The 11,081-nt window shown below is 41.8% G+C and overlaps 2 protein-coding genes across 2 annotated transcripts; one reads left to right on the top strand and one right to left on the bottom strand.

Annotated features, from left to right (window-relative positions):
* Positions 1-1,212: 1,212 nt before the first annotated feature.
* Positions 1,213-5,050, bottom strand: si:ch211-191a24.4 (uncharacterized protein LOC100150331 homolog). The gene is made up of 4 exons (XM_038715054.1): positions 4,928-5,050; positions 4,544-4,643; positions 3,576-3,685; positions 1,213-3,062 (listed from the first exon to the last, which is right to left on the bottom strand). Exons 2-4 carry the CDS (start codon positions 4,639-4,641, stop codon positions 2,401-2,403), a joined length of 870 nt encoding a protein of 289 aa, XP_038570982.1. The 5' UTR covers positions 4,642-4,643; positions 4,928-5,050; the 3' UTR covers positions 1,213-2,400.
* Positions 4,928-10,818, top strand: cunh8orf82 (chromosome unknown C8orf82 homolog). The gene is made up of 4 exons (XM_038715055.1): positions 4,928-5,083; positions 6,948-7,090; positions 7,182-7,230; positions 9,356-10,818. Exons 1-4 carry the CDS (start codon positions 4,939-4,941, stop codon positions 9,829-9,831), a joined length of 813 nt encoding a protein of 270 aa, XP_038570983.1. The 5' UTR covers positions 4,928-4,938; the 3' UTR covers positions 9,832-10,818.
* Positions 10,819-11,081: the final 263 nt, after the last annotated feature.

Raw genomic sequence — 11,081 nt, 5'->3', positions numbered from 1 at the left:
TAATGGATTATAAAAACGTGTCTCCATTAAGGTTCTGTCTATTGACTAATCATTTCAGCTCTAGATTAAATGATGAAAACACTTGTTTGCAAATAACTGCAGCTTTATTCCACGCACATAAATGTCAACACTCGTCACCTAAAACTGGGGGAGCTGACCCATTTAAAGATCTTAAAAAACAAAATGTACAAGATTAAGAACTGCACAACAACAAGCCACGAGAACTTATATTTCTCGAAGCGAATGTCACGTCTTGTTTGTCCTGCTGTGATACAGTGGCTGCATTGTGTTTTCTCTGAAATGGTAAAATTAGAACTTTGGTAATTACCTCACTCTAGAGAATTTCTTTTGTTAGTAATCTAGTCTTGACTGAGCAGTTACATCACTGGTGTGTCCTTTGTGTATGTGTGGCCCATTGTGTGACAGCAGAGAGGGGACATAACAGCCGTGATGTCATGGCTGGCAGGAAGCCTCTGGAGAGGACAGCCAGTGATCAAAACAGCAGGACACAGCAGGGGATGTGCTGAGATCTGGTGACCCCTGTAGGCTGTTGAGTGTAATCATAAACAGAACAGTCTTGAACAGGATCACATTGATGGAGGTTTAATTTGAGCGGATACATTCTTGCACAGTTTGAGTGTCAAAAAATTCCATTATAAAGTCAGACTTTGATACAAAAACACATTATTATAATAGCATACACGTTAAAAACATTTATATAAATCCCAGAGTCTAATATAACATGCAAACAGTTCACTTAAAAATTAAACTCCGATCCTCCCAGATTGGACCTGTATCACAAAACAAGTTAAACTTAAGTCTGGCTCTCTTCAGGCAGCCTGGCTTCACTGATGACCCTGGATTAACTAAACCTGGAGGTCCAGTCAGGAGCACCTTCACAGAAAAACATGCGACATCCTCAGAACCATTGAGTACAGTATTTAATGTGACACAGGTTGAAACTGATAACCTGCTGCAGCAAAATCTGCTGTTGATCCAGGCCTGATAAACAATGACAGTGAGTATATATATATATATATATATATATATATATATATATATATATATATACACACATATATATATATATATATATATACACACACACATACACACACACACACACTATTTTCAGTTATCATCTCATTGAGTCTAAAAAGCTTAAACACTCAAGCTCAAGTCATCCTGAGCTGCAGTGATGGAATAAGAGTATAAAAGTGTTGACACGGTAAGAAATGGAAAAAAAAAAAAAATAATTACTTCAATAGGCAGCTTTTTATTTTATTTTATTTTTTAAACAAGCCCTGTTTTAAAACCATCTTTTGGCACATTTAAAAAAAAAAATAAAAATCTTCTAGCTTTGACATAACATGGATTCCTAAGGAGCCACTGAAAGCTCACAGTAGGACAATTTGTTTCCTGGAACTACTTTTGCATTACCCCACAATGCTTCCTGATCCACAGGTAAAGGTCAAGCTCTGACAACATGCAGTCACTGTGACCACAGCTGAAGCTGGCTCTGCCTGGCTGTAGACTTGAGCTGTGGTTGAAGCTTTGACCAGGGGTATGGTTTGGGTTACGGCTGCAGCTGTTCCTATGTATGGATATGGCTACTAACTGCGCTAACTGTGGCTGTTCTTTAAAGCTCCTGGTGTATTAACATTAGCCAAGAAAGCGTTGTAAAGCCAGACACGCACGCTTTGAACCCTGAGCTTCTATCAGATACGACAGATGTGTTGCAATACATCACAGGAGTTCAATATCGGCCAGCACCATTTCAATTCACTGCACGAACACAACCCCCACATTCACAGTCACATGCCACAGCAGCAGCCAAAGTGAGCCTGTAACCATCCAGTAAATATAGTCATAATCACATCTACAGCCTGTCACAACCGCAGCCTCAGCAGCAGGTCAAAACACGATGTAGAGACTCCACTAGTTATTATAACATTAGCTACAGTGATCCAGCCCCACACCGACCCTACCCTCATTATGATCCATCCATGCCCTATGCTACCGTCATATCCATAAAAGCACAAAGTATTGAAGGTTATGCAAAACATGACGGAAGTAGTTCAGAAAATAAATTCCTCAAGTGACCTTCCAGGGGCTCCTTGGTATCAAAAACCTAAACTAACTCTATTGCTCTTTATTATTTGCCACATTATTGTAAACTCAGTACTTTTTTTTCAGTGACCTGATTGGTCAGAGGGTGGGCTGGATACGGTTTTAATCTGATGCTCTGAACATAACCTGCTTCAGCACAGGTTAGTTTTCCATTGTGGTCTACTCCGGTTAAAGTCAGCCAGCTTCATGAAACCAGAAAACATCAGTCGAGCCCAAAGATAGTTAACCCACTAATCTGATTTGTGATACAGGCCAGGACATCTGGATCTCTTACAGAACGGTGGTTGCAGCCCAGCTCGGCGGGGCTCTCTGTTTGTTTTCTCGGTCCTGCTGTCTTTCTTCCTCTATGTGTTTTCGCTCTTGCATGTAGCGCTTCACTCTCCGAACCGTCTGGAAGGTGAGCACCGCGCCGGCGGTGTATAGGATGGCCGTGATAAGCCCAAACAGAGCCACGGATGCATCCGCCCCGCCCACGTCACAGTTCTTCCAGGTGTAGCCGCTCCGTGCGTACAGCCTCTCACGCTGCTTACACACATCTGTGGAGTTGACCATGATGACGAAGTGCAGGTATAGCCCCACGGCCACCACGTACACCACCGCGCCCACAGCCTGAAACACCAGCGATCCGACCAGAAGCTTCCAGGACATCACGTGGGGCGGTTTGTTCCCAGCAAGCACAAACAACAGCGAGGTGACCCCAAAAATCAGGACAAAGGGGATGCCGCCATAGACGCCCGGCGCCCTCATCTGGCTGTACTGCATGTCCAGCTCTCGTGCCTTCTGCAGCTCGGTGCCCTCCATGTTCAGGTTGGTGTTGATGTCGAAGCTGCCCATCGCGGCCATGGACGTCATGCCCGATGTGACCATCTGAGCTGCGATCACGCACATCAGTACCAGGCTGTTGGTCAGTACAGAGCAGATCAGCACGATGCCTAAAAGGGAGTCAACATACGAAACAGGTGAGGAATCTGATCAGAAAATCCCACCAAGGTTAAGGCACCATTTTTTGTCATTCCCATCATATACAGTACTAGCCTACTGTATATTTTAAATTTGAGAAATTAAGTACTGGGACCAGATCGATAATCTGTATCAGCAGATATCTTGAGCTGAGTTATCAGAATTAGTATCAAGACAGAACAAGTTTATTTTCAGACAAAATGTTTGTGTTTTGTCAACAATCAACAGTCCAAACCCCAAATATATCACATTTACACTGGAGCATGTGAGTAATGCCTCAGAATCAGGTTATGAGCTGTCTCTTTCATCAAAGGGCCATGTTACTCTATTTAAATTCTGAGAAAAGAGGCCTGTAAACAGCGGAAAACCGGTCTGTCTAGTATTCATAGAAAGAACAACTGAGCTGCAATGAGACTGAAACCAAAGTGTGCCCTGTGACGCACCAGCATGAGCTTTCATTTGATTCCACCCTGATCCTGACATACCTCTCCTGGAGCAAATGTGTGAGCATTTGGACTCGTGGTGCTCCTCTCGTGGGACTGTTTGGGAGCGGGAGCTGGCTGTCCTGGGGTATGATGGGGGTCGGGAGGAAGGCCTGGAACGTAGAAACACATGCATCAAGACACCAAAGACGTTTTCTACAACTCATTTGTCTAGTTTGTATTCCAGCATATTTTAGAATTAAACAGAAACAAAAAGTCAACATGGGCGCTTTCTACTCTTGAGGAACTGAACCTTTTTCATGTTGTGTTCTATTTTTAGTTTGTATTTAAGCATATTTTGGACTGATACAGAAAATATGGACACTTGGTACTGCTGTAGCACTGAGCCTCTCCATGTTCTGTTTTATTTTGAATATAATATGATAGGAACAAAAGTAGTTCATTTGTAATTCAGTTGTTTATTATACTTGGGAAATAGTAGTATGTTACTTTGATGGACATATTAGATAAAAAAAATTGTGGTGTTACAACAGCCAAGACACAGAAATAACATAATAAATGACAAAATAATGTAGGTGACAAATAAAATAAGTATATATATATAATAACTTGCGTCTTGTCAGAGAATATTGGCTGGATTTATGATACACAATATAATGTCCACTGTGATAATAATATGCTGTATATTAATGGTTCTGGATGACATGCCTTCTTTCACTACTGTCTCTATGACAAATAACAAAGCAGAAACACCAAAAAAAAACAAAAAAAAACAAAACAGAAACTGTACATTAATATAAAGCCTATGTATATAGTGTATGACTTCTGATAGTGTTAATAGTTAACTGTAATGTTGTAAAGAAAGATGATCTATTAATCTTTGTCTTTATGATCACCATTGTCCTTTTAAACGAATTTAAAGAAAAACGAATTAAAGATTTTTAAAACCTATTCACAGAACATTTAGTCGTGCACAGACGGACAGGTGGAGTCATGACAGTGAAGCACACCTGTCGGATGATGAACGTCCGTCATTACTCGGGTCTCGCTGTCGGCGGTCCCCGTTTCTCTCCCGGTGTGCCCGGTTTGACCTGGGCGGCTGGCTCATGTCTGCGGGTTCAAAGCGAAATGTCAGGACACATGACCTTTAAATAATTTACTAAAAGTTAAAGTGAACCGAAATGAAAAAACAAACCAAACAGACTCTTCTCTCAGCCAGGAAACTTGCTAAACGTAATCCCAAGCAACCGCGGAGTTTCAAAGGTGGTTAAAAAAGAAAAGTTATTCTCCGCAGTCTTCTCGGTGAGTTACTTAGTTTGTTTCATTATTAGCTTTAAACGTTTCTCTGACGGGGCAGAATTAAGTCAACCGTTACCAACCACAGATACACTTACTGTGAATATATATGTCGGTGAAATCACTCCAAAGTCCGTTTATAACGCCATTGTTGAAGTTTAAAGTCGCTCTCCTGCCGGTTGTGAGAGTCCAGGTGAAAACAGCTCCACCCTTGATACCTGCAGCAGGAAGAGGAAGCGAAACATCCAGGACAGGTGGGTGGATCAGCTGGAGCTTCGCTACTGAGGTTGTTGTTGTTTTTTTTGGATAAAGTTCATTTCAGTTGGTCTGAATCATCATCTTTGTTTGCGGTCAGTCCCATCTGTGGACCAAAGAAGCCTCTGTTTAAAACGCTGTTGTCCGTTTAGCTCCAGCAGCAGCCCCTGTCTGCCTGTCGGTCTCCCTGCAGCCTGTCTGTCTGTCTGTCTGCCTGTCGGTCTCCCTGCAGCCTGTCTGTCTGTCTGCAGCCTATTGGTCTCCCTGCAGCCTCCCTGCAGCCTGTCTGTCTCCCTGTCAGCCTGTCTGTCTGTCTGCAGCCTATTGGTCTCCCTGCAGCCTGTCTGTCTGTCTGTCTGTCTCCCAGCAGCCTGTCTGTCTGTCTGCAGCCTATTGGTCTCCCTGCAGCCTGTCTATCTCCCTGCAGCCTGTCTGTCTGTCTGCAGCCTATTGGTCTCCCTGCAGCCTCCCTGCAGCCTGTCTATCTGCCTGCAGCCTGTCTGTCTGTCTGTCTGTCTCCCAGCAGCTTATTGGTCTCCCTGCAGCCTGTCTGTCTGTCTGTCTCTCTGTCTCCCAGCAGCTTATTGGTCTCCCTGCAGCCTGTCTGTCTGTCTGTCTGTCGGTCTCCAAGCAGCCTGTCTGCCTGTCTGTCTGTCTCTCTGTCTCCCTGCAGCCTGTCTGTCTGTCTGCCTGTCTGTCTGTCTGTCTGTCTCCCTGCAGCCTATTGGTCTCCCTGCAGCCTGTCTGTCTGTCTGTCTGTCTGCCTGTCTGTCTGTCTGTCGGTCTCCAAGCAGCCTGTCTGCCTGTCTGTCTGTCTGTCTGTCTGTCTCCCTGCAGCCTATTGGTCTCGCTGCAGCCTGTCTCCCTGCGGCCGTCCCTCTCTCTGTCTGTGTGCACAGCCAGTCTGTTGCTGTTGTAGAGGAATGTTGTTTTCATGTGCTTCTTTTATAAGCCAAGAGATTTACACGGCGCTCCCTGAAGAGCTCTGTTGTGTTCACCAAACAATATTGCTTTCTGCTTGGACTTAATATATCACACATTCCAAGTTATTATACAACATGTAGGCAGGCTGCTCCCGCTGTTCATGGCTCATTAATTCATACTTTCTAAGTCACTGATAGGCCTGTGACATTCAGGCAACCAACACATAAGCTGCTATGATTAGTCGATAAAGTGATCACAGTCCGCAGAAAACTATTTTGATAATTGCATAATATTATTCAAGTATAAATGACAAACATTCGCTTATTGCAGCTTCTCTAGTGTGATGATTTGATGCTTTGTCATATAATAGAATATCTTTTGCTTTTTGGTTTTGTCAGTCCAACTGTAAAGCTTAAGGGTGCTATAAAAATAAAGTTTGATTGATTTACTTTTTTGATGATGATAATAAAGGCTTAAAGTTTAAATAAGTAAACAGGGTGGGGAGAAAAGCACCTAATTCATTTAGAAATTAACTGATTTATTCTTATTTTCTTTCATCTTATTATTATCTTATTTTGATTATGTAACCCATGCATTTTTTTGTTATTATGTTTTTTCCTACTTTTTTAGATATTTGATGTAATGTTGTGAATTTATATTGTGTTAAATTCTGAATATTGGTACATTAATGGAATCTAAACGTCATAAAACAGAAGTACCATCAATGTCCACTAGGCGGCCGCAGTGAGAAAGTGACGATGGTGCAACAGCTGAATTCTTCCGGGTTGCATCTCTGCACGGTGTCAGCCGTAAACAATAACATAAGGGCAAAGCTTACGTTGTGTAACGTCGGTTAAATAAACACTCTCGGTTAACACACTAGTCGTGGTCTCTGACTCCGGAGCGCCTGTTCGGGCATGTTGTTCTTCCGTACTGCAGCTCTCAGCTGCAGAGGTCTGGCCGCTCTGCGCTGCCTGCCCGCCGGCTGCATCGCCTCCAGAACCACCGCTACATACATCCAGGGCCAGAGCCCGGAACCACGTATCCGAGAATACTTCTACTACATTGACCACCAAGGACAGGTGAGTGTTTAAAGTGAAACAAAACAAAACCTGATTTAATCTGAAGTTAGATTCTCCTGCTGACACGACATGACGTGTGCTCGACTTGCAGCTTTTCCTCGATGGCACAAAAGTGAAGAACTTTGTCACCTGCTTCAAAGGTAAAAATGAACCCACACAACGCATAAAGTGTCTCCAAGTCTCCCAGAATTACCTCCACCGCATAGCCTTTCACACAGCCTAAAGGAACTGTGAAGCAGCAGCATAGACAATACGTCAGTATGCATGTTTGCCATGAACCCCACAGTCAGGTGGAGTTGGCATAAGTAGCATCCTCAATCAATCAATACTTTATTCACAACAACAAGACATTATATTACAAGTACAATCATAAAAATAATACTGATTTGTGAATAGGGACACCCTGGTAAGCTGTCTCAAGCTTGTATATAGAGGCCCAGACAGTAAAGAAATTATTTAACATATTTACAAAATATTGACTATCTATCTATCTATCTATCTATCTATCTATCTATCTATCTATCTATCTATCTATATATATATATATATATATATATATATATAGTGTGTGTATATATATATATATATATAGTGTATATACTGGAATTAAGTAGCACTCAAATAATCTAGAGTATTACAAAAATATACCTACATAATACCCTAAAAACTAAGCTACTCTAATCCTAGTGCTATATAAAACATTTTTGTATCAGTCTATCATTAATTAGGTAGGTAAATGTACAATGAATAGAAACTTTGATAAATGAGATTTGCAGTACATTTTAAACAGATTCCACAATCAAAAGACAAATCATCATCTAAATGTTTTCCCCAGCAATGAAGTAATTGTAGCTTGAACATATATTTCTAGTAGCTGCCGTCTTAAGGTCCTTTTGAAAGCTGACAAAATGACATTTTTATAGTATAATCAATTTCATTCCATACTTGCGGACCTCTGCAAACCACACTGAAGCTTGTACATTTAAGTTTATGTCTCTTTACCCGTTTTAAGATCCTTTTTCCTCGTAGTAGTAGTAGTAGAATGAATGAATGAATCGGAATAAGGTCACATAGTCTGCTGTTAAGCATATGTACTACATTATGAAAGATATTACATTCCGTTAGCTTCAGAAGACTGTAGTTGTAGAATATAGGATCAGTCGGAGCATTTATTTTGGAGTTGGCATGTATAGTTTTTTTTTCTGTAAGATCTGTAATTTCTTTAGGTAACTTTGATAGGTATTGCACCATATGACATTACAGTAATTTAGGTGAGGCTCAAATAGAGACTTGTACAGAGTTATGAGTGTTTTGGATGGAAGAATCAGTCTCAATTTCATCAATTCATCAATATGAACCTTATAGTTTAAGAACTCGTCAATATGTACCCCCAGGAATCCTACCATGTTAGTTTGAGAACAGAATTAAATGCGAAATTTAATCTCTCTGCTTTATGTACACTAATCCTATCCTGGAATATTATGCAGCACTGTGTGGTAATTTCATAAATCTCAACTTTATTTAGGAATATGCACCATGTAATAAAAATATCTGCTAAAATAGTTAAGGTTTTTAAACTGGATTTTGCTACTCTTTCAAAAGACGAGGCTGGCAATATTCTCTTTTTTTGTTATTGTCACTGAATCCCATGTAAAGACCAAAGCCAGCAATGTGTTTAACTGTTTGTAGCTCTCATCTCCAAGCCCATTGGTTCCTACTGAAGAAGATATACATATTTTAAAAACAGCTCACAAATATATATGTGCATTTATTTGGGACTATTTTCAGCGGTGGATGAATCCACATGCGCTGCTCTAGTGAGTATTTGGGGCAACAGGACAGTGTATTTGGGACTGGACTGGCAAAATAAACTACAGTGTGTGTTCATGGTGATGAATGAACATGTCACCCGGTGCGACAGTGTGGCTCACTGGTGTGTTTTTAATAGTTTTGGGACAACAATGAAGCTCTATGGCTCAGTGGAAGTAGAGACATCAGGCTGTGATACACACAGTACTTGCTGTTATGATACATTAGTAGGAAAAATATGTCATTAGACTTGTACCAGAAAGGAAGGGCCTCAAGATCAATGGACCGCGGGATATTTCAGTAAATCAAATTTGTGCTAAGATAGGCTCAGCACAGTGTGAAAGCACTGCTGATGCCTTCAACACATTCCTGATCTGACTAATTATTAGAAATAGAGCCAAACTTCTAATGTTTCTGTTGCTTTATTCCTCATCATCCCTGTTCCTTTATCACCAGATAAACAGTTCCTGGTCTTCTTCTTCAGTCGGCTGCGTTCAAATCAGAGCGGGCGCTATGAAGAGGACTTCCCCTTCTTGTCCCTGTGTGGCAGGGAGAGGAACTTCCTGCGCTGCGACGACCGTCCTGTGGTCTTCACCCACCTGCTGCAGGGAGTCACGGGGGATCAGGAGCTGCTGTCGTACTGCGGCGGGGCCGAGAAGCTGTGCGCCCCGTTCCGCCCAGAGGCGCTGTACATGCATCCGGTCAGTGGACGAGTTTACCACCCCTGCTCAGAGCGCGAAGGAGGGGTCGGCCTGGTCAGGTCGGCTCTGGCCATCGAGTTCAGCCCCTTCTTTGTTTATGCTCAGGAGGACGGCCAATCAGGACAGCCCGCGCACTTTCTCTGGGGAGGACAGAAGCACACACTGACCAATGAGCTCGCAGGGTGCTTCACTGAGGAGGAGGCCAGCGGGCAGCAGGGAGAACTGGGATAATCACCTGAACTGGTTAAAGGTGTACCTTTTAGATTTTGAAATGCTATCCTGTGAGATGTGCAGACAGCATCGGTGTCCCATACTGGCAGTGGGAACAGACAACTACTTTCTCACAGCCGTCAATCACACATCACAATGTGATCGTTGAAGCCTGGGCTGATGTGTCCTCCTATCCTGATTAATGTGAGAAGTCAAATTCAGTGATGATGCAGTGCGTTTGATTGTATTTCATTGGCTAAAGGAGTTGTTCCCAAACGCTTTCGGCTTGAGACAAACAAAGCAGTGTGTACTTGCCACCCCCCCCATTACAGATTGCATTTGAAACAAAATTTGTCTTTGCTGGATTAATCTGAATTATATTTATGATCCTGAAGAGGCATAACTATCCAGTAACTGTAATTGGGTGTAGCAGAAGTATGTAATTTCCTGTTAATCACCTTAAAAACATATTTTATCATCCTGCCCCCCAGGTTGGAGAGCCTAATAAAGCTACAGCGGCTGAGAGACAGCAAGCTCAGTGTCATCGTCACTTTCCTCACACGTTCAGTGTGTCTGCATGTTTAAAGATAAAATTCAGTCACATGCAAATCAGATTCTTAGATCAAACCTTAATTAACCCAAACTAATATTTATAGCAAAGTTGAGAGAAGAGAGCAGTTACTTGGCACATTGATGGTACTGCGTCAAACGGCAGCAGAACATACCCACAAAAATACATAGCCTACAAATATTTAAGTTGTTTAATATATATCATATTCATAAGAAACAGTTATAGTGTCTTTGTTAAAATTACAGAGTAGCAGACATCTGCAGCAGAGCATGTATAAAATAAAATACAATACAAGAATATGTGCACAACACCAGGAGCATTTTCTGGCAACCCGAAGTGTGTTTTGGCAAAAACAACAAACTCTCGACAAGAATTTTAGAATATACTACTGAATGTATGCAGTCAGATCCTTCTTGAATAAAGTGAACTACTCTGAATGTCTTGTTTCCTTTTTCAAATCAAATCTTCCAACCCATGTCAAAGTATCAAAGTACATTCACTCAAATATGGTACCATTCTAATGCCGTTCAACATCAGTGTTATCTTTAAGAAATCTACTTGCCCAAAGTCAGTTTTTACTTGCCCCTATACAGAGATGTCAGAGATGCAAGATTCTTGCATATCAAAAGTTAAATGACAACCGCCCTGTTTCTCCCCAGAGATGAACGTGTCAACTGAGTAATAGATAAATTATCATAAA

This window comes from Micropterus salmoides, unplaced genomic scaffold, assembly GCF_014851395.1.
Source record: "Micropterus salmoides isolate LMB-PRFRI ecotype aquatic unplaced genomic scaffold, ASM1485139v1 Ms_hic_scaffold_13, whole genome shotgun sequence".
NCBI lineage: Eukaryota > Metazoa > Chordata > Actinopteri > Centrarchiformes > Centrarchidae > Micropterus > Micropterus salmoides.
This window is presented reverse-complemented; position numbering and strand designations above follow the sequence as displayed.